The following is a 22,951-nucleotide window of genomic DNA, read 5'->3' as shown; positions in this document are numbered from 1 at the left end:
TATCCTCATTTTAAATTACACACTGTACAATTAGTAACAATTACATGGCTTCTCAAGTCAAGTTAGATTTTGTTTTGTAATATCGTAGTAATTGGGCGTAAACCATAACAAATGGTGCTATTTCTAAAGTTACTGTATATTTGTGAAGAAAATGTACTTCCACTCCACAATTATTCTCCACTTTGTGTTGATCCGTCATGCAAAATGTTAATGAAAAACATTTATGATTTTAACATGAAAAACTCCAAAAGATATGGTTCATTTAAAAAAAAATCTTTGCATTTAATACTGAACAAAATATGTGAAATTGTTGGCAGGGCAGGACGCTGAGGGTCCTGTCGCCTCATGAGATTCACTCTTTCTTCTTCAGCTGAAGGAAAAGGTGCTGCAGCGCCAGCAGGGCAGCTACATCTTGACAATAGAGGCCGGCAGACAGCTGCTCCTGTCTGCAGACGGTCGAGCCGAGGTCACCCTGCAGACGGAGCTGACGGATATCCAGGACAGGTGGAAACAAGCCAGCACATGCCTGGAGGAGCAGAAGAAAGAGCTGAGCTCGCTTCTGAAGGTAAAGCAAACAGAAAACATGCAGTTTAATGGACGGATGGCGCAAAGTCACAAATTCACGGCTTTGCATCGTTAGTGCTTATGTATAAATTTCACATTTTTCCAAGTGCTACGTCCTCTGCATTTAGTTTTGATTTTATGCAAAAAATAAAATAAAAAAAGGTCTTCTTGGACCTTGGGCAAAGATAGTAGCAGGTATTTACAAGATGGGAAAAAATAACATTCACAGTTTAAAGATAAATGTATTTCTTTTTTTACACGTAAATCCCAGGTAGAGTCATAAGTAAAAGTGTGTTATATGCGGTGGAATGAATTGTTTTTTGTTTTTGTTCTGTATTCATTGAATTTAGATCAGGAATGTAAATACTGCCATCTGAAAATAAAACAAAACAAATAAAGCCCAAAAGCCCATTTGTAATGACTTTTAGTGCCTTTATTCCTACAATCTACCTGTGTATCCATGTTCATGTGCAGGACTGGGAAAGGTGTGAGAGGGGGATTGGAGGATCGCTTGAGAAACTCAGAACCTTCAAGCGGCAGCTGTCTCAGCCTCTTCCTGATCACCACGAAGATCTCCAAGCCGAGCAGATGCGCTGCAAGGTATCCACAGGGCTGGTTTTAGTCTGTCAGTAAAACTGAACTGTAGAAACTGGTTGATCACGAGTGAATTCTCCCATTGTAAATCCTGTCCCCTTATTAACAGGATTTGGAGAACACATTTGAAGGCTGGACTGGAGATTTGGCTCATCTCACTCTGCTGAGAGAATCTTTATCTTGTTACATCAGCGCAGAGGATCTTTCTGTTCTGCAGGAGCGAATTGAACTTCTGCACCGACAGTGGGATGAAATCTGCCACCAGGTACAGTGCTCTCTATGTTTCAGTCATTTTATATCTGCGTCTTTCTAACTGATGACAGCTGTCCTTTTTTAACCCTTGACTTGCATTTTACATGATTTTTACAAAAGTGTTCAGAACCCTTTGCCTTTTTCAAAGATATTTTTGTTATAACCACAAACATCAATGGGTTTTATTATGCTAGCCGATAAGCTAGTACATGCTTGTTACATAGGAAAAATATGCATTTTTTGGTGTTGTTTTTAAAATCTGTTATGCTAGGCAATCATTTGATTTCAGCCAAGCTTCGAAAATCTAATTGAGCGTCATTAAATCCATCATTGAAAAAGGAAAAATTAACCAGAGATTATATGGTGACTTTGGAGGACGTGGAGAGATTCATACTGTTGTTTGGAGAATCTGTAAACAGAACAATATATCCTGGTCTTCACACATCTGCCCTTTTTAAAGAGAGTTATAAAAAAAAACAAAAAAAAAGCCACAGACACCTATGTTTGCATTTTGCCTTGTAGAGGACATAGGAGACATACATAAGATATTTCTTGGTATAAATCCTAACTGTCTGGTCAGAGCCTCTCAGTTCAATTATCTGAATTCTCCTCAGCCAGTTCTGTACTCGGTTCTGGTGTCCCTCAAGGATCCATTTTGGGGCCGCTATTGTTTTCTGTTTTTATTATTATTAGTCTTGCATTGGCGTTGGTTTTTAATGATTGAACTCAACCTTAAATTAACTTGTTGAGCAAGGAAGTGTCTGAATAATTAGCATTTCTTTTTTCTTATCTCATTGACAATAAGAGATAAAATCTCTTTGGTTTTTAACTTGGGTTTAGTTTAATTCACACATGCCCCCTTGTTGTATTGTATTACTATCAGTGTTGTTCTAAGTATAATCTGATTCCTTCTTTTATTGACCTGTTCTGCATTTTGATCTACTTCAAATCTTAAGAGTCTGAATAAAAAATTAGTTGAGTAAAGTTGGTCGGAGCTGATAAGAAGATGGAGAGAATTAAACTGCAGCCCTGTAAGAAATAAACTCCGTTCAGTCTGACTGAGCTTGAGGTATTTCACAAAGGAGAATGGGTAAAAAATATCAATCTTGTTCAAAGTTGGTGGAAACCCTGAAATATCTGCAGATGTAATTATAGTGAAAGGTGGTTTTTCAGAAGACTGACTCTGATTTTTACTTGTTAGAATTTGAAAACCTTGTGTAATTTTACTCTGTTATAATTTTGCAGTACTTTGTGTTGCTCACTTATACAGTACGTATTATTAGAATGATTGAGCAATGTTATAAATTATTATAACATTTGTATTGCTGAGTATGCAGTTCCTCAGGAAACCACAAGGTGATGGTATTGTCAAAACTTTAAGATAAAAAAAATGTCCAGTCACCATTAAATTATGCTACCATTCATAATTTAGACTTAAAAGTAGGGAGAAGACTAGAGTATTTATACGGTGGTTATTTGTTTAGCTTATAATTGTTTTAATTATTTTTGAACAAGGGTTTCAAACCGACGACAGTCTCTTTTTACAGATCTTTGTTCATGTTTCCGTCTCTGGCTGCACCGTTGCAAAGTTAGAGCGTTGCTGAAACCTCAAGATTTTCTGCTTTGAGTTGCTTCCTGTGCTTCGTAGATAAAATGCTCTCACAGGAAGCGCAGAAGCACACACACGTTGTGAAACGCAAATGGCAGTCATGTTTCAACGATTTCTGTAACACTGCTTCCTTTTTTTGGCTTTTCGTGTTTTGTTTGCATGTTTTACCACGACATGCATTGGTTTGTTGCTCTTATGGGCTGAGCTAAGTTGTGCAGGTCAACCTCACATGCAGTGCTGTGCTTCTGCAGCTTTCCCTGCGCAGGCAGCAGGTGAGCGAGAAGCTGAATGAGTGGACCGTTTTCACCGAGAAGCACAAAGAGCTCTGTGAGTGGCTGACCAACATGGAGAACAAGGTGGCCCAGAACGGAGACATCAGCATCGAGGAGATGATCGAGAAGCTCCGCAAGGTATGGAGACGTATCAACCCATGAGTGCAGACGTTACATTTCTCAGCATTTTTACTTTATGCATGTCTTAATTGCTGCCAACTTTTGTGGAATTTTTTCTTTTTATTATTTTCAAGTCATACACCAGAACTATCCCAGTCTTAAAACCTGTATTTAAAGTGTTATTTTTTAATTTTTTTTATTGCCTGATTGTTTTGAATTCTATTGCAGGATTACCAGGAGGAGATCACAGTTGCAGAGGAGAACAAGAAGCACTTGCATCGGCTTGGAGAGCGCCTGGCCAAGGCCAGTCATCAGACTAAAGCAGCTGAAATCGAGCAAAAACTCAACAAAGTCAGCGACCGCTGGCAACACCTCCTGGATCTCATTGGAGCTCGGTAAAGAGACACGAGCGTTTACGGATGAAAGTGCTTTTACCTTCATTCTCTGCTGGGATATTTAGTTTGTAATTATCCTGGAAACCTAATGTTGACAGAGTGAAGAAGCTGAAGGAAACGCTGGTCGCCGTGCAGCAGCTGGATAAGAACATGAACAGCCTGCGCTCTTGGCTCGCCCACATTGAGGCTGAGCTTTCTAAACCCATCGCCTACGACTCCTGCGACTTCCAGGAGATTCAGAGGAAGCTCGATCTGCAGCAGGTGACAGATTGCTCGATATAAAGTCATCATTACTGGGAAATGATTCACAGAGTAGCTGTTTTGTTTACATCTACCTGTTTATCTGTTTAGTCTGTTAAACTAGGGAGAAGCATGCATCTAATTTTATTTTTGATTGCAAACAAAAATATAAAATTAAATTCTTTTAAATGAAATAAAATTACTAAGAAATTAAATAAGACCTTATGACAAAAAAAACGTGCAAAAATTATATCGCTTTTTAAATGTTTTTTTTCCAGTTTTTTCGACGCTGCTACCTGTCAATTTTTTTATACAAGAATAAATGTATAATATATATGTGTGTATATATATATATATATATATATATATATATATATATATATATATATATATATATATATATATATATATATATATATATATATATTTTTTTTTTTTTTTACTACCAGGAGCTTCAGCGTGATATAGAGAAGCACAGCACCGGAGTGGCTTCAGTGCTGAATTTATGTGAGGTTCTTCTGCACGACTGTGACGCTTGTGCCACCGACGCGGAGTGCGACTCAATCCAGCAGGCGACGCGGAGCCTCGATCGCCGCTGGAGGAGCATCTGTGCCTTGTCCATGGAGAGGAGATTAAAGTAATCAGTCATATCGTCACATAAATAGAAACAGACACCGTGGATGTCTAACAAGTTCCTCTCGTTAATCAGAATTGTTCCTTTTTTCTGGAATCGTCCTCTTTTAGGATCGAGGAGACGTGGCGCTTATGGCAGAAATTTCTGGAAGACTTTGCACGTTTTGAGGAGTGGCTGGCCGCTTCAGAGAAAACTGCAGCTTTGCCCAACTCATCTGGTGTGCTGTACACAGTAGCCAAGGAGGAGCTGAAGAAATTTGAGGTAAAACATTCCTGTGTACTGCATTGCTTTTATATTTTAATATTAAATTAGCCAGCAGGTGCTACTGCGCTTGAACTGTTTTGCAAGAAAACAATTGAGACTCGTTGGGACGTCTATTCTAATTTGCTGAATACGGCCGTATGTTTGTGTCTCTGCAGGCCTTCCAGAGACAAGTTCACGAAAGCCTGACCCAGCTGGAATTAATCAACAAGCAATATCGGCGCCTGGCCAGAGAAAACCGCACAGACGCCTCGTGTCGTCTGAGGGAAATGGCTCACGATGCCAATCAGCGATGGGACAACCTGCAGAAAAGGGTGGCATCCATCCTTCGCAGGCTCAAGGCACGACACGCTTTTCCTTTTCATAAAATTAGATTTTTTAAAATGATTAGCTTTACTTATTTTCATAAGTTGTTGAACTTACCATACTGAGTAAATATTTTTATTCTGTATAATAATACAGTGGTGTAACTTTTTTTCTTTTTATAATTAATGCAGCACTTTATAAATCAGAGAGAGGAGTTTGAGACGGCCAGAGACGGCATCTTAGTTTGGCTGACAGAGATGGACCTTCAGCTGACGAACATCGAGCATTTCTCAGAGTGTGACATTCAAGCCAAGATCAAACAACTCAGGGTAAGTTTATCTCAATTATTTGACAATAATGTAGAATTATTCGTTATGTCTAAGGTATAGTATAGAATGGTAATGCAGATTAGAAACTCCTAATTTAAAAATGTTAAGATCTTGATAATAAGTAATTTTGACTCATATTTTGACCCCCCCAGTCGTTCCAGCAGGAGATTTCTCTGACAACAGCCAAGATCGAGCACATCTTCCACCAGGGGGAAACACTGATAGAGAAAAGTGAGCCACTGGATGCTGCGGTCATAGAGGAAGAGCTGGAGGAGCTTCAGCGTTACTGTCAGGAAGTGTTTGGGCGAGTCGAGCGCTACTACAAAAAGCTCATTCGTCTTCCAGTAAGAGCCCAAGAACAAGCTTTGCTTTTAATGAACTGAACTTCGCTGTTCTTTACCGAACTGAAATTCAGTTTTGTTTTTTTGTTTTTTTTAGCTTGCAGACGATGATACCGAAGTATCGTTCTCGGACCGCGAGCTGGAGTTGGACGAACCTGGAGATTTGTCCAGCTTGCCGTGGAATGAACGTTTGGGGGATGGCTTCCTTTCACCCCTGCCCTCCTCCGGGCGCTCGGCCTCGCTGGCCGCCCAGCTTCGGGCCGAACGGTCCGGCAGGGACACGCCTGCGAGCGTGGACTCCATCCCCCTGGAGTGGGATCATGACTATGACCTGAGCCGTGGCCTTGAGAGTGCCAGCAGGGCCCTGAGAGAGCAGCAGAGCGAGGAAGGAGACTTCCTGCAGCGCCCCGCCTCTGGCCTGTCAGGTTAGCTACAGACGAATGAAATAATTTGAACGTAAATTTAAATTACAGGCAAGAGCTTTTACATTTCAAAACATGCTGCGAAGGTTTTCCATTTAGCAACCTGTAGATCCAGAAAGCTACAAATATGGATCAAGTCGTACGTTTTAAGTTATAACTGTTGTTTAGGAAATAGAAAGTGACCTTACAAAAACATTTTGAAGTCAGAAGTAGAGATGCACAGGGATGATTTCCTGTTATTGCAAAAATTTTACTTTGTTTTAGCTAGTTATGATTTTTCTTTAACTATTAAAAAGCACTGAAATATTTTTTAGCACTAATCAGTTAAGTTTTTAAGAAGTAGGATCATTATTAGTGTCGTTTTAAAGCACTTTTAGCTAGAGATTAGCTTAGCTAGTGCAGCTAAAAGAGCTGTCTATATGTGGAAATGCTCTGGGATTTAGCACAACTGAGAAATTAAAAACAAAAAAACTTCTATCATTCTCAAATCTAATTGTTTGAGAGCAGACAGAGACAGAAAGCTCAGAGAGAAACAGCCTTCCTGTTATCTGCTGAAAATTTCACTCTCTCTCTTTTGCATCCTGAATGAGCCGTAGACATTTCTAGAGACATTGTAGAAAATTAAGTTTTCTTTTCAACAGCCCCTTTCATCTCTCTGGTTCATTTTAAATACCTCTGATACTAATTTTCTTCACTCAGTAACAACAAACAAAGTGAAGATTGTTGTGGTTAGCGCCACCTGGCAGAGCATAGGCTACATTTTTGATTGACGCTCTGATTTCTTGGTGCGTCTCAAAATTAAAAGTTCCTCATAAGATCCTTCTTTCAATTAGATATTTCAACAAACATATTTTGATGTAATTCAGGCTAAATACAGATGAATTCCTGGTTCATCTATTAATTTGGTGACATAGTGTGAAGCCCAGTGCTAAATGTTTGTACTGTACAATGTTTCTTCCAGATGTAGTGATTCCAGAGAGCCCTGAGGCCTTTGTTAAGCTAACAGAGCAAACTCTGAGGTCCTCCACTGGTAGGCAACAGCAGAATTAAGCATAATGCATTTGTTTGGGCCCAGAAATAACTGCTCCAAATAGCCCTGTAGCCCTGTCACCGGCTTGGTTGATTTGTGTTGATTTCACTTATACACTGTCACTTTTAGTCGCTCTTCCTAACACCGTGGTATAGGGTGAACTCCATTTCCTCTGTAACTTCCTGCTCCCGGTTTTGGGTTCTCACTCAAAAGAACAGAAATGGACTTCAGCCTAAATCTTCTTTCTAACTTGCTCTTTCATTTGACTTGCAGTGTTGCTGGGTAGCTAACCTGTTTGGAATCTTTTTTTATGTTTCAGAAAAGCATGTTTTTGTTTTATTTTGTCACAGTGAGCAACTTCTTTATTCTTTTTAAAGGATTGCAGATTTGTTTGCGCTTTTAAATGGTAATTTTCATAAATTGAACCCAGCTGACCCTAAGACTTAAACTGCAGCAGACGCCGCTAACAAGGCCGTCTGGAAAACCAATCTGCACTCCTGGTTTCTCGTCTACATTTTGTCTAGTTTTTCTCTGTCTAAACAGGTCCACCTTCTCTTGGACTGTCAATCACATTTCAGATAATCACTTTGCATGGTCACTTGGCGTCTCTGCTTGAAGGTGATTAGTTGTTGTTGCGTCAACAGGAGAGGCCGCCTCAGCAGATTCTCATATGCATCCTCTTGATGTCAGCCGTTCCCATCTGCAGCAGTTGGACAGCAGTCGCAGCCGCACTCCTTTAAGCACAGAAACGGATGCATCATACATGGGCTATGTATGTCTCTCTTACAACTACATTTTCGATGTTGCATCTGATTATTTCCTAGTTTTGCAAAAGTATTCACACCTCTAAAGTATTTTTTTCCACATGTTACAGCTGAAAGCTTCCATGTGTTTTGTTTACTATTTATTAATATTTTAACATTTGAATTGGTTTTATCAATACATTCTGGCACAACCGGCCTTTTAAGAAGATTCAGATGTTTGATTTGGCCCAAAATGAAAATGACTTTTGACACCCCTGGTTTAGATCTAACACATTCAAGTGTTAGTATGGCCTAGTCAAAGTCCAAACCAGAATCCAATTGATGCTATGTGGCAAAACTTAAAAAAATATGCTTACAGATGCTTTCTATTCAACCTGGCTTACTTTGAGAAGAATGGGCGAAAAATGGGAACACTTGTAAAAGCAAATTTCAAACGTTGTGCAGCACTGAGTGTCGTAAAAGTTGGTCCTATAAAATCTCAGAAAGGCTGAGATTTTCATGTTACGCTTTTCATATTTCTATGAGAAAAAAAACATGCATCGTTTTCCTTCCACTTAATACTATTTGCATTTTAGAGCTGATCTATCGATTAAAATTCCAACTACTTTCGTAAAGGTTTTTGGTTGCAACTTGACAAAACTTAGAAGAGTTAAAGAGGCATGAATACTTTGTCAAGTTGTTCCTATAAAGTCATTTTAACCAGGTTAAAAAGTTATTTTCACCTGAAGGCAGTCTTTATGTTTAAAGGTAAATAATGGCATCATGGTTATAATAATCTGGTAGTTTTCTTCAAGTGAGTCTGCGTTTGCTCCGTAGATGCGACTGCTGGGTGAGTGTCGTGGCAGCATCGACACGGTGAAGAGGATGGGCTCTGAGCTGAAAGAGGAAGAGGATGCTGTGTCTGGGCTAGCAGACCCAAGCAGCTCAGAGTCCCAGACTTCAGGTAATATAACAACAAAACCCAGACTGCGCTCATGTTTTCAGCAACATCACGCTTCACAGTTTAGTCGCTCTTTATAATCTTGATTTAGTTTCTCACCAAATATGAGCCAAGCTGCTGTGCTTCTTTCTCCCATCTGTGTGAAAATGCAGCACACACTCAAAATAAATGCCTAGAGTGACACTATTAGGTCGTATTTACCTTCATCGAATTGTTTTTGTTCTTTCCTGTTCGATCCAGGTGTGATTGAGCGCTGGGAGCTCCTGCAAGCTCAGGATCTCAGTAAGGAGATGCGCTCCAAGCAGAACCAGCAACAGTGGCAGCAGCTAAACTCCGACCTGAATAAAATCTGGACCTGGCTGGGGGAAACAGAGGAAGAGCTGGAGCAGCAGCGAAAACTGGACGTCAGCACGGACATCCAGATAATTGAGCTCCGCATCAAAAAACTCAAGGTAATTATTAAATCAGATTCTTTCTTTTTTTTCCCCCCTGACATTATTTGCTCAATTTAATTATTCTAAACACTCAAAATCTTTCTATTTTATGACTTTGTGTCCATGTTGCCTGATTTTCTCCTGCTCTGTGATATTTGTGTTTGACTCCAGGAGCTGCAGAAGGCGTTTGACAAGCGCAAGGCCATCGTACTTTCCATCAACCTGTGCAGCGCCGAGTTCCTGCAGTCGGACACAGAGGAGTCCAGAGAGCTGCAGGCCAAACTGAAGGACATGAACAACAGCTGGGACAAACTGGGCAGCTCTTTGGACGAATGGAGGACTTCGCTACAGGAAGCTCTCATGCAGTGTCAAGTAAGTGCATGTTGTCTTATCTATTTACAAATTTAACCAGCAGTTCCGTATTAACATTTATGTCCAACAGGACTTTCATGAAATGAGTCACGGTCTGCTCCTCTGGTTGGAAAATATTGATCGCCGAAGGAACGAGATCGTCCCAATCGACCCAATCCAGGACAGCGACACCCTTCACGAGCATCACAAGACACTCACGGTACAAAACCGGAAAAATGACTGTTTTAAACGTGTTACCCTATTGCATATTTTAATTCGGTTTACGTCATAAATCTGACAGCAAATCCGCCAGGAGTTACTGGACTCACAGCTGAAAGTGGCGTCACTGCAGGACATGTCCCTCCAGTTGCTGGTCAACTCTCAGGGCAGCGACTGCCTGGAGGCCAAGGAGAAGGTCCATGTCATCGGGAACCGCCTCAAGCTGCTGCTGAAGGAAGTGACCCGAGACCTCAGAGAGCTCTCCAGGACTCTGGACATCACCAGCAGCCAACAGGTATGTCGACTCATTCACATAAAATTATTCATGCCTTTTATTCACGTTTTATTTCACAACTGCAAACTTCAGGGGTTTTTTATTGGCATTTTATCCATTAGATCATCATCAACTAGTGCATAAATTTGTGGATCAAGGAAAATGATGAATGGGTGTTACATGTTTCACAAGTAAAAATCCATATGCATACCAGATTTTTATTCATAAACTTCCACTTCAGTCTTGTTTTGCTTTTTGTGGGTCTGTCAGCGTTTGTAGCTATAAAGTGGTGAAATGTTCCAGGTCTATAAATACTTCTACAAGCTTCTGCATGTCCAGTTTGAATCTCTACTACCCTGATTTAAGATATCACACACAGAAGTTTAGGTTTTCCAACACTTTTCAGGTTTATTTGCCGCAGGAGAGTTTAAACTCAGTTAGCCAACAGAATAAGTTCACATTGTACCTCTATCAAAATAGTTTTTGCTCTTTGTAATTCTTTTATTAAAAGGTCACATGAAGACCGTTATTAAACTCAGATGAATTCAATCAAACCAGATTTTTTGGCTCCGGTACGCAGAAGACCTAACATATTGTAATACTCGCCGTCTTTGTGCTTCTGTTTTTGTATTTGCGGATGTTTTTTGTCTTTGTTTATCTTCAGGATTTGTCTTCTTGGTCGTCTGCTGATGAGTTGGACACGTCTGGCTCCCTCAGTCCGATATCAGGGAGGAGCACACCGAGTCGCTCGCGATCGGTAATGTTCACCTCTTGCTGTTTACGGAGTAGAAACAGGACTTTGATAACTCGTCTGTAACACAACGCCAAACGCCCCGACAGCCCCGTCGATGGCCCAGTTCACCCCCGTCTTCCCAGTATCTCTCCTGTAAATGTTTCCACACTGCCATACCCTTTTATACCATCTAAGCCCCAAACCTTTTTCAAACCATTTAATATTCCTGCATGTAAATTCCTTGGGAAACTGGGACGTTTTATTTTTGCTTTTTGATGTTGATTTTTTTGTTCTGTGTTTCAAAACCTTTCTACTTTTTCCCCTTCTTCTCTTTTACTTTCCCTTCATTTCCAAACTAAATCATTTTCCCTAGAATTTCCCTCTGACTTCTTCTCGTCTGTAAATTTATTTTAATTTCCATACGGTTAATCTCAGTAATACTGGCTGTGATGGAGCTGTTAAATCTACCAATGAGATTCTTTTTGAATTTGACAAAAATGATACCACGATTGTCTTAGAAATGCCTTGCAAAAGGATTCATCCATTGACCTTTTTCACATTTTGTTTTGTTACAACAAAATTCAATATATGTTGTTTAGATGTTATGTGACGGATCAACAGAATGTAGTTCATATAAGAGTGAGGTGTGCATTTGTATCACTGAGTCAATACTTTGTAGGACCAACTTTAACTACCATCGTCACACATCTTCTTTACAAAATAGTTTAAGCTCAGGCAGATTGAATGCCTGTCGTCCAATCTGTAATTTTCAAGAGTTGCCATTGGTTTCAAACTGGATTATTTCCATTTTAGCACTGGTGATGTGTTTAGTTCCCAGCTCCAGATGTGTTTTTCTCCAGCATTGCTCTGTTTGTAGTTCCATTCATCCTTCCATCACTACCGATCAGCTTCCATTTCCTATATAAGGAAATGTTTTTCCAGGAGGACGTTCAGTAATCGACACCGTCTTTCCCTTTTACAAATATGCACCACTTTGTGTTGTTCTATCGCATAAAATCCTAATGAAACATTGAAACTTGAGGTTGTGAGGAAACAGGATGTAGAAAAGTCTCAGGAGTAGGAATACTTTTGCAAGGCACAACAATAATATCAGTCCAAATAAGGGTGCCACTGCTGTTATTGTTTCTCATTAATGTCACTGTTACCAAACAGAGTCATGCATCACATTGCCTGATGTGTAGCTAATGTGTAGCTTCGGATCTGCAGTCGCTTCCTCACAAGCGGAAGCCGTTCAAAGTCACCAAAAAACACACTTTGAAAAAGCCAGATTCCTTTATTGTTATGAGTTACGAAATCTCTCATACTCATGTCTTGATTTTTGTTTTTGCTGCTCTTCTTTTCATTTTGGGTTGTCTTTTCATCAGTAGCTTTGTCTTGATTTGCGTGGACTGAAACATACTTTCTTTCTTTCACCCTCCCCTCCCCTGTTCATTGCAAACAGCAACGGGGCAAATGTAGTCTGTCACAGCCTGGACCGTCTGTGAGCAGTCCACACCACAGGTACCTTTTTGTTGCTTCTAGCACACCTAGAAGATAATGGAACTCTACCCATGATGCACTGGGAGGCTAGTCCGGGCTCTCTAACGTACACACCCTTTCTGCATTAGTCCCTATTTCACGTGTTAACCCTCGTGCCGGCTCATGATTGTGAATTCCATCATCTTCTGCCAGTCTGGGTGCTCTGTGTAGGTTAGACGATGAGGTGAGTTGCAGGCCAAACATCCACCCAGGAAAGGGTTTCACGAGGAATAGGCTTCTTCTTCTTCTTGTCTCCTCGGCTGCTTATCTAATATACAGCTAACGACACTTCTCGCTAAGCCAGCCAGCAAACTCCCCCTTTTTCTTTGAAAGTGTCGAGCCAATAAATGTCTGCAATGAACAATGCAAAAGCTGCGGCTTCCCTTTCTCTCTAGCGCTTTCACTCTTACCTCGTGTGTGTGCTGGTTCTCCACTGCTGCTTCTTCCTCACCGACTTTCCATCTCTGTTCCTCAGTCTGTCATCTGTGCGTTTTGCCTCTCAGGTGTCCATTTGTGAGGCGGTAAAGGGGGACTTTTTGGTAACAACATAAGAAAACTTTCTGTTGACCTTTGATAAGATTGTTTTTGTGTTCACTGATCGTAATATCCCCTTGAAATTTTTTGGCTGTGTTCACACTACAGCCTGAAGTGACCCAATTCCCATTTTTTGTCAAATTGGATTTATTTATTTATTTTCGTGGTTGTTCACACTTCAAAATATGTGCAACCTGCGTGTGTCTCCAGTGTGAACGAAAAAATGACCTGAAAGTGTCCCGCATACGCAGTAGAGGGCGCAATAACGTCAGCGTACTCAGAGTTTTGCCAACCACTATAAAAAGAAGAAGTGCCCATCCATGTTTACTTGCAATAACTTAATTCTCATTTTGTTGTTTTTAGTCGAGTATCAGTGACGCTCAGGTTGGATGAATGCGACCTGAGCGTCATTATCCGATTCAAATGTGAATCGGATAATTATCCGATTATCACATTATCCGATTCAAATGTGAATCGGATAATTATCCGATTATCACATTATCCGATTCAAATGTGAATCGGATAATCCGGGCCACTTGGATGTCCGATACGTATCCGATTCACATTTGTATGTGAATCAGATCACTTGTATGTCCGACCTGTGTTGTTCAGACTGTCATGAAACGATCAGATACAGGTCGAATTATGTAAAAAAAAATCTCAATTGGGTCACTTCATGCTGCAGTGTAAGTGCAGCCGCCCACGTTGTTCAAGGGTAGTAACCAAGGGCAACAAAAAACGACAGACAAGAAGCAGATATAAAAGTTTAACTGAAATGCAGCAGTTGTGCCCTGAATAAGGCTTTTATTTATTTTTTTGCATCGTTTTTTTACGAATGCGCATTCAGTGGCGAGTTAGGACTCCCGAGTAAAAACTATGGTAAAACCAAAGTAGTACACTTTGGTTTCAAAGTGTACTACTACACACTGTATGATAACTCAAGGTTATCATACAGTTGATCCAGAAACCTAACGGTGCGTTCGCACCAAACGTGCTCTATTCAAAGTCCATGTGGAGGCGCATCGAGGCTTCACGCATCATCGCGTCGCAATTTGAACCGTTTTGAGCATTTGACTCATCAAGAGCGTCCAACGCGTCCGACAAATAGGGCAGCAACGAAAAACAACGGCTAGAGCGATTTTGATACATCTGACGCGCCTCCACATAGACTTTGAATGCAAACCAGACGCGTGAAACGCTCGGTGTAGAGCAAAATGTCAAGCGTCTGCATTCAAGGTGCACACTTGGAAGCATCAGACGTGTTTTTGATGTAAACGCACCATAACTATTGGTTTAGCAAGTCCTGCTAAGCTCTAGATGGGTTTAAATTAATACAAAATGACTTTGTATTAATTTTATGAACATTTCTTTGACATGACGTCATTTCCAGAAAACAACTCTGGATTTAGCTAAAAAAAAAAACATCAGAACATAATAGAAATAATTTGTTAATGATGGACTCTTTGGATCTTGCGGATTACTCTCCCATCTCCCTCAGAAGCTGTCAAGTTCATCACGTTTGTTTTTGTGGGGTTGTTTCAGCGTTGAGCATCTTTACTGTTCATTATGAGGAATGTGACATCATTAAAATCTCCAAGAACTGGAGCAGTGTGAAAAATATCACAAAGCTACAAGCTCTTGTTACACTGAATGTTTTTTTCCCCAACGATGTCTGCACGATTAATTCACTGAAGACTCCTTATAAAATTTATTTGACAAAGTATTAAGTACTAATGAGAATATAAATCTTACTGATGTTTCCCTTAAGTTATATTTTTTTCCCTGTCCTAACTTAGTTTTTTATGCCAGTTTAAACTTGTGCAGAGCTCTTAGGAATCAGCGTAATAATAAAACTCCACAATGCAAAGTTTATGACCCTGAAAGATTAAATAATTTTATCCTCAGTCCTTTACCAGGAAAAATTTTTTCACTCAACAATGAATGATGTATTTTACTACATGAGCAAGTCTTTTGGCTCCCGTTTGGGTTTTTTTCCTTGATTTTAACGTATAAAATAGCGGCGCCTTGCAAAAGCATTCATGCATCTTCGGCTACATATTTCACATTTTGTCTCTTTTTAGTCACACACTTGTACGTTTTCTCCTGGTTATATGATATATACCAACACAAAGCAGTTCGTAATTGTTAAGTGGAAGAAAAATGTTGAATGATTTTAACTTGTTTTAGCAGCAACAAAAAATATCAAAAATGTGAAGCATGTATTTGTATTTAGCTCTCATAATTTTATACTTTGTAGAACAACCTTCCACTGGAATCAGAGCTGTGACTATTTTGAGCTGTTTAAAGTAAAAATTTTGAAATTCTCAATTTAATTTTGGTCTAGACTTTGACTGGACCATCCTAACACACGAAAATGCTTTTATTTGAACCATCCAGGTCCAGGTCTGTGAGGTGTTATTGTTTTACAGCCAACTACCACTTCTCCAGTTTTATCCCTGACCAGCTCTCAGATCTTTAGTTAGAAAAAAAGACAGAATATAATTTTTACATTTCTCTCCACACTACTCTAAGTTGTGTTGGTCTGTCACGTAGCATCCAAATTAAATGCATTGACTGTTTTGATATGACAAAATGTGAAAAGGTTAAAGAAGCATGAATTCTTTTGCACTTTACTGTAAGCCACATTCAATGAAGCAAAGTGGTATATTTCTTTACACCTATTTTTTACAGAAGTTAGTGAAAAACCACAGTGTTAAAACAAAAATCTGTTTCAAAATGCTGCACTGCTCTTGCCATGGCATGCTTTGCACTTTTCTCCAGGATGAAACCTTTCAGTCAGCTCAGCTGATTCCTGCAGCATGCTTTTTTCTTTTTTTTTTTATCTTTTTACTCTTTAACAACTTCAGCAAAGGAATGCAAGCAAACATTAAGTGTATTTGTCTATGCTTGAATACTGTTTTGTGACTGTCTTTGTTATCCTGTTTATCCACCAAGTTCCAGTCAGCATGTGGATCACAGTAGGAAACATCGTCACTCTCAAACGATTATCGCCGTGCGGCCGTTAAAGCATCGACATCCAGCAGCCATGCTGCTGAAATGAGATCTTATTTGGATTGAAAACAGATTTCACACATGGAGAGAGGGATATTAAATTAGGAGTTAGGATTATGTAAATGTGCAAGTTTAAAAATGTGGTTCATTCAGTTTGAGTTACATAGAGTGTACAGTATTGTTGTTGTGTTAGCGGCAATGTAGTTGTCCCAGGGATGCTGTGAGTGTTTATTGGCAGTGGTTAGCTAACCCTCAGTCTCTGCCCGGTTGTGAATGTGTGTGAGCAGGTCTCGCAGCGCCGCTGGATCCGCTTCCTGCCGTTCTGATCTGGACGTGGCGACGGCTCGCAGGTCCTCGTTCTGGCGCCGCGTCCTCTGGTTCGCGCTGCCTCTCCAGCTCCTCCTGCTCCTGCTGGTGGTCCTCGCCTTCCTGCTGCCGCTGGCGGAGGAGGACTACTGCACCCAGTCCAACAACTTTGCTCATTCCTTCTACCCGATGCTCAGCTACACAAACGGACCGCCTCCTGTGTAGGGCAGCAACGAGAACTCTCCGTAATTTGGCTTCTGTGGGACGGGAATGAGAATCGTGCGCAGAAAAATCTCTTCTTTTGCGTGTAGCGCAGAGGATTGAGAATCGCACTACGTCAAGAAATGCTGCGTCATTTCGAGATATGTTTTGGTTTAGCTCGCGGTGGAGTTCTGCTGGACGAATTTACGGGTTCTTCATCATGTATTTTTCTGGAGAAGACTGTCAGTGGAAAGCACCAAAGTCAAACGCTGAAAGATTAGCCTGGGGCGACAAAAAGGAACACAAAACAGTTTTATTGCGTTTATTTTTTTACCTGTTTTTTTGGGCATGTGGTTTTAATATTTACTTTTCTTTACTTACATTTACGACTGTGTTTGTGCTAAACTGTATGACGTTTTTAACTTGAACTTACATCCATTCATGTTCGTCTGTCAAGCCAAGTGTTTTATGATCGGACGCGAATCGAGGGGTTTAACCTTTAACATCATGATCTTTTTACATTCTGCTTTTTATTTTTTCAAAACATCTGGTATCTTAAAGATCAAAACTATGACACATAGAACTAATGTATATTTTGTATGACTGTTGGTTGAGTATAAAATATATAAAAGTCCAGAATTATTTAACATGTGTACATAGTGCAGAAGATTACTATGAGAAAAGATGTATATGCAACTACCAACAATAATGAATGCCAAATCCTCACTCCGAATCTTGTCTTTAATCAGATTTTTCTTTTGTCCATTTTATTAATGAACATAACTTTAAAGCCCTGGTTGCTAAGTAACATATTTGTCAGTATCTTAGGTGGCATTTGTTGTACATAAAGACCTTTAAATGGCAGCAAATGGAGAACCTGAGACAGAATCATCCGGGGGGGAACGACCTTCCTGGAGGTCCGGGAGCAGAGGAAGACTGTGGTGAGTGGGGCAATGCCAGGGTGTAGCGCCATGGTGATGGCAGACATGATGATGATGATGATGATGGCTGTGAAGAAGCTCCTCAAGGAGTTTGATGATTTCATCATTTGAAAGAGATAAAGACGTCGAGTTCAGGCCCAGCGTCTGAGAAACCTTTGACTGGAAATCCAGCAGCTACAACGAGAGATGAAAACGGTCGGTTCACTGTGAGCGCAACAAGCTTTACTCTAAATTAATAAGAGCCTTGCAAAGATTTCACACTTCCTGACGTTTTTATCGTTTTGTCACGTTAGTAAACGTTGGTGGTGTGATTCTGTGATAAACCAACACAATTTCAATGGCACACTTTAAAAACAAGAGCTGCACCAACAATCTTTACACATTTCTCTGCAACAGAAACAAGCAGTAATAAAGTAGAAAGGATAATAAAATCATCCCATAAAAGCACAGAAAAAGGCTCTACTTAACCAGAAACCCATGTAGTGAGTCATAAAGTTCTTCAATCAAATCTTAAAATCAAATTCATATGTGATGAAGTGAACGCTGGTGTTACATTTTCTTCAGCATTTATAAAAATCACATGAACATGAGCACTTAAAGTAGCAAGTAAAGCAGGGAAGTTATTCACGGTTTCAATTTGAAGACAAGAAGATAATCTGTTCACATAAGACAAAAAAACTTAACATTTTGCTTATTTGCAAAAAGCTATGTAAGATGTGAGCTTACTGTGCAGAACATTTGATGACACAGTGGCAGTAGCATCATGCTGTGGGCACACTTTGTTTTTATAAAGACAGTAAAGCTGGTCAGAGTTTATTAAGGCTGAAAAAGACTTGAAACTAACTATCAACAGCCAATGTAGTATAGATGCTTGTTCACTGATTTCTGATAAAATCCATCCATCCATTTTCTTTACACCTTGTCCCTTAGTGGGGTCAGGAGGGGTGCTGGTGACGATCTCCAGCTAACTTTTGAAAATGTTAAAGGTGTATGAATGCTTTTGCAAAACACTGCAGACGGTTGACAAAAAAAGGTCAAATGTCTGCTCAGTAGATTTGGTTCTCAAACTACTATCTAACCAAAGTTCAAGTTTCTGACTTTGGACCAGTTGTTGACTTTAAAAAAACATAAAAACTTAATTTGTTTGCAGAAGAATAGTCTTGGTTTCCCTCCAGCTTTCTCCCCTAACACAAGGTTAGGGGAGAAACATTAGTCGACTCGGTGGACTTTCCTCCACCGAGTCGAGAAAATGACTGAACAACAAAGAGACAAATCCATTGGCTGGAAATGTTACAACTGGACCTCACTCACCTCCCTCTGCCGGTCAGACAGCTGAGCCAGGCTGAGTCTGAGGACGTCGAGCTCCTCTCGCTCCTCTCGCGTCTTCTTCTCCTGGTCCTGCAGGTCCGAGCCGACCGCGCTCAGCTTCTTCTCCGTCTTTGCCTTCCCGTCCAGCAGCAGATTTGTCTTCTGCTCGCTCTGACTCTGCTCTGTGACTTTCAGCTTGGCGTGTTGAACACAGCGGAGACCCAAATGTTTGAGCTTAAGCCAAATTATGCTGACCTTTATTTAGATTAGGTAAGTAACTCTGGCACTTGAATACATGCTCAAATTATGTCAAAATGATTTTTACAATCATTCAAAATGATTGTAAAAAAAAAAAAGATTAATTTACAAGGTGTTACGAGGTAAAAGAGCCTCTAGAGTGACTCTGAATCCCAGCCTTTCTCCCCTCTACCTTGAGCACATCGGTGTGGGTGAGCTGGGCCTTGAGCTCAGTGTTGGACAGCTTGGTCGCCCTCAGTTCTGCCTGGAGACGCTCCAGCCTTTTTTTTAACTTCCGGGCCTCTAGAAGAGCGTCGTTTTGTTCTGCAGACAGCACAGATCGATTTCTCGTCCTCTCCTCCTCCAGCTCTAAAACCTTTTTCCTCAAAAGCTGGACGTGGAGATCTTTTCTGTCCAGTTGGTCCTTTTGGGACTTTACCTACAAGGATTGAGCAGATTTTTACTTTTGTTCAGAGAGGAAGCAAAAGAGTCACGTCAGGTTTATTTGTTTGTGTAGCACCTTTCACCAACAACATAGTAAAAAAGTGCTTTACATCGTAAACACGTTAAATAGTCAATTATTACGAAATAAGCAGTAAACATTAGGTTTTGTCATCATCAAATATCCTGATAAATGTCTCAGTTATTATCAAAAGCAACTTTTAGCCTTGATTTAAAGGAGCTCAGTGTTTCGACTGTTTTGTAGTTTTCTGGAAGTTTGTTATGGATTAGAGGAGCATAAAATCTTCAGAATGAGTTTCTACAGTTTTACCTTCTGCTTCAAGCTGTATGTCTGCGTTTTGCTCTCCACCAGAGCTGCTGCCTCTTGTCTGTCGAGCTGTTCGGCGCGTGACCGGACGAGTTTCAGCCTCATGTCGAAGCCCAGGTCAGGGTCAATACCGTCGACCTTCATCGTCTCAGACAGCCGCTCCACAAACTCCTCATACTGCGGAGAAATCGCGGTCAAAACACCAGAATGACCGGCTACGTTTCCCTCAGTTTCGTCTCTCATCTGCGTCAGTGGCTTGTCTCACTTGCTTGTTGCTGCGTCGGAGTTCGTCCCGATGCAGCTCTGCCTCCAGCCGCTCCGTCTCCAGACTCTGCAGTTGCCTCCTCAGGTCCTGGGCTCGTTGCTCGGCAAGCTGAGCCCTCTGCAGCGTGCCGAGCTGGAGCGCCGTCAGCTGTTTCACCTCCTCAGAGGTGTGACGCAGACTCACCTCCATCTGTGATACGATCTGCCAAGCCGAGGAAATCAGCATTAATAGTTGGAACATGCTCAACGTGTAGGTGGTGAAGGGATTTCTTGACATATCTTGGAATATTTTTAATGAAAAACAGTGAGAACAATTCAAGTGCTGAAGAAAATACGCCTCTGCTTTTATGCATTTGTTTGTGTTCACGATGTTACTAATTCTAATTACAATAGCTTGCAATATAATGATGAATACAACAGATACTTCAGCTAATTTCTATAATATTCATAACCCGTGAACCTTTCTGTTTTCACTTTTACAAACATAAACGTCATTTTATGTGATGGACTAACGCAAGTTAGTGATTTATAATGAAGAGAAATTAAAATAAACCAGTCGGGATGTGTTCCTTTATCATTTTTATTCTTCACAGAACAATTGAATTGTACTGAGAATAAAATTCACTAGTCGCTCGATTAAGAAATAAGTGATCTGTTTGTACCATATTTTAGGGCTTTCAGAGTGAAGAGGACCAAATGCAAAGGCACGCCACACATTTCAGATTTCTACTTGTAAATAAAGTATTCATTTTCCTTCCACTTTTCATATGTGCACTACTTTGAGTTGGTCTATCAATGAGTTGGTAGACCAAATATATCAAATAAATATGTGATATATTTGATATATATCAAATATTTATTTGATATAAATATTTGATATTTATATCAAATATAAATATGTGAGATTGTAAAGTGATAATGTGAAAAGATTGAAGAAAAATTAATAATTTTGCAAGGCGCTATAAAAAAACCTTCAAAAGTCACTCAAGTAGTGTAACAACTAATTTGCGATGTCTTTGTTTTTCCTCTGCGGCCAGAAAGAAAATTAAATCAAAAGACTTATCTACTGTAATTAGTCACCTTGTTACAGAAGCTGTCTAAATGGTGTAAGACGTCTCTCTCTGTGGGCAGGAACTCAAGCTCAGTCTTCTCCTGCAGCAGACCAGCCACCTTTTCCAGGAACCGCTGAAGTTTCAACTCAGCCGCCCGGGCCTTGGACTTACACTCGTCCACCCGTTTCTCCAAACAGTAGGACTCTCGCCTGGCAGCCTCTATCACTCTCCTGCTGGCATCAAGGCTTTCGCTTAAGGTCCGTTTCTCTGTCTCCACGCCCCTCCTTCCCACCACCAGGCCTTCCAACTCCTGAAAGAGCCAGCGTCACATGTTAACATTTAGAATGGACGCAAACTTTGAGTGATGTTTTCAGTTTGAATCCATTTGTAACCAGCAAATAGATGTTTTATTTAGTTAATAGGGGAGAAAACAGTGTAAAATCCAGACAAAAAGAGGCAACTTTGAGAGTGAATGTAACTCTAAAACACACTGAGAATAGTGTTTCTACCTCTTTGAGAGAATCAAGTGCTGCTGCACTGTTGGCTGTCTTCTTCTTCTCCTGATCCAGCTCTGCCATCAGCCTCTGCGCCGTCTCTCTGCTGGCTTTACACTCCAGCTCACAAGATTTGACATTCTCCTCCAAAACAGCAATCCTCATCCTCAGTCTCTCCTCCTTGTTAAACGGGTAACAGGGGCAAACGACACATTTCACAAATACTGCGTGCACTTTTTCTTTTATTTGAGTCAGAAAGTTTCCAATAAAGAGAACTATAAACATACCTCATCAGAATTTTTCAAAATTTCCATGTCACAAGTTTAGCAGAAGAAGTGAGGGTGCAGAAGAAAGTTGTTTCTGTTGTATGAAGTTTCATGGCAACGTCAAACAGTCTATACATAGTTCAACCAGAGGGGGCGCTCTTATGTTAAATGCCTAAGCAAAACATTAACTCTATTTCTACGAGGCTCTTGCTAATACAAATAAATAATATGCAACGCATAACTTCACCAGAATAATGTTTAAAAATAAGCACAAATCCTTCTCAGTTAAGAATACGCATCTTTTTTGCCACATAATATATAACTTATCTTAAACGGGTGTTTCAGCTTTCACCGCGACTCTGTGCTGGTGTCGTTGCGCTTCTATACAGTGTTTTAACGTAACAGGTAACCTCAAGTTGCATTCAAGTACAACCAGAGTGACTTTACCCCTTATTTTAACGCAGATGCCACCGGTTTTGATTGTTACCAGGTATTAACCACAATCAAAAAAAGAAAAAAGATATTAACAGAACCAAACGTAGAAAAGATATTCCTGAGATTGAGTTTCTGTGACAAATAATAAAGTGAAATAAAAAATGATGAATCTTCTAATATAACCAGCACATTTCCCCACAATAGAAGTAGCATCGCTGTTTTGAAGTGGCCCGGTCAGTGCTCAATCTCTAAGAGTTTAAATAATTTTAGAAATGCAACTTTCAATAACAAATAAAACATTTTTCTATTATTATTGATTCCCATTTTATTTTGTGTCTTCATCGTTTAAAGTCTTTCTCGTTTCTTATCACAAACGAACGTTTTGCATTAATGAGAACATCTTTTTTCACCTAAACCTGTAAACATTCATAAATATAATAAAGGTTGGAGTAACATCAATCTTGCACGAGTTGACTTGAATGCACCGTGAAGTTTAAAATGCAGCCTTA

General features: G+C 40.2%; 2 protein-coding genes across 20 annotated transcripts in view; one reads left to right on the top strand and one right to left on the bottom strand.

Moving 5' to 3' along the window:
* The window catches only part of syne1b (spectrin repeat containing, nuclear envelope 1b), a 94,603-nt gene extending 77,201 nt beyond the window's left edge, over positions 1 to 17,402 (top strand). For 15 of the 19 annotated variants that reach the window (XM_081603420.1, XM_081603427.1, XM_081603424.1 and 12 more), the window contains 22 exons: positions 371 to 565; positions 1,039 to 1,164; positions 1,268 to 1,423; positions 3,271 to 3,429; positions 3,640 to 3,806; positions 3,905 to 4,067; positions 4,496 to 4,683; positions 4,791 to 4,941; positions 5,100 to 5,282; positions 5,439 to 5,576; positions 5,729 to 5,920; positions 6,015 to 6,342; positions 7,301 to 7,369; positions 8,014 to 8,141; positions 8,950 to 9,076; positions 9,314 to 9,525; positions 9,679 to 9,879; positions 9,950 to 10,078; positions 10,160 to 10,372; positions 11,016 to 11,108; positions 12,547 to 12,605; positions 16,457 to 17,402. In XM_081603420.1, coding sequence (XP_081459546.1) covers positions 371 to 565; positions 1,039 to 1,164; positions 1,268 to 1,423; positions 3,271 to 3,429; positions 3,640 to 3,806; positions 3,905 to 4,067; positions 4,496 to 4,683; positions 4,791 to 4,941; positions 5,100 to 5,282; positions 5,439 to 5,576; positions 5,729 to 5,920; positions 6,015 to 6,342; positions 7,301 to 7,369; positions 8,014 to 8,141; positions 8,950 to 9,076; positions 9,314 to 9,525; positions 9,679 to 9,879; positions 9,950 to 10,078; positions 10,160 to 10,372; positions 11,016 to 11,108; positions 12,547 to 12,605; positions 16,457 to 16,700 — 3,621 coding nt within the window. In that variant the 3' untranslated portion in view covers positions 16,701 to 17,402. The remainder of the gene's footprint in view (positions 1 to 370; positions 566 to 1,038; positions 1,165 to 1,267; positions 1,424 to 3,270; positions 3,430 to 3,639; positions 3,807 to 3,904; positions 4,068 to 4,495; positions 4,684 to 4,790; positions 4,942 to 5,099; positions 5,283 to 5,438; positions 5,577 to 5,728; positions 5,921 to 6,014; positions 6,343 to 7,300; positions 7,370 to 8,013; positions 8,142 to 8,949; positions 9,077 to 9,313; positions 9,526 to 9,678; positions 9,880 to 9,949; positions 10,079 to 10,159; positions 10,373 to 11,015; positions 11,109 to 12,546; positions 12,606 to 16,456) is intronic. The other 4 variants (XM_081603433.1, XM_081603425.1, XM_081603431.1 and 1 more) reach the window with 3 other exon arrangements.
* On the bottom strand, positions 17,014 to 22,526 carry ccdc170 (coiled-coil domain containing 170). The gene is made up of 8 exons (XM_008399083.3): positions 22,029 to 22,526; positions 21,757 to 21,921; positions 21,276 to 21,557; positions 20,197 to 20,397; positions 19,935 to 20,108; positions 19,356 to 19,601; positions 18,929 to 19,120; positions 17,014 to 17,791 (listed from the first exon to the last, which is right to left on the bottom strand). Exons 1-8 carry the CDS (start codon positions 22,053 to 22,055, stop codon positions 17,531 to 17,533), a joined length of 1,548 nt encoding a protein of 515 aa, XP_008397305.1. The 5' UTR covers positions 22,056 to 22,526; the 3' UTR covers positions 17,014 to 17,530.
* Between the last annotated feature and the right edge of the window lie 425 nt (positions 22,527 to 22,951).

Source organism: Poecilia reticulata, chromosome 22 (assembly GCF_904066995.2).
Source record: "Poecilia reticulata chromosome 22, P_reticulata-male-v2, whole genome shotgun sequence".
Lineage (NCBI taxonomy): Eukaryota > Metazoa > Chordata > Actinopteri > Cyprinodontiformes > Poeciliidae > Poecilia > Poecilia reticulata.
Note: the sequence above shows the minus strand (reverse complement) of the source record. Positions and strands in the feature narration are given on the sequence as shown.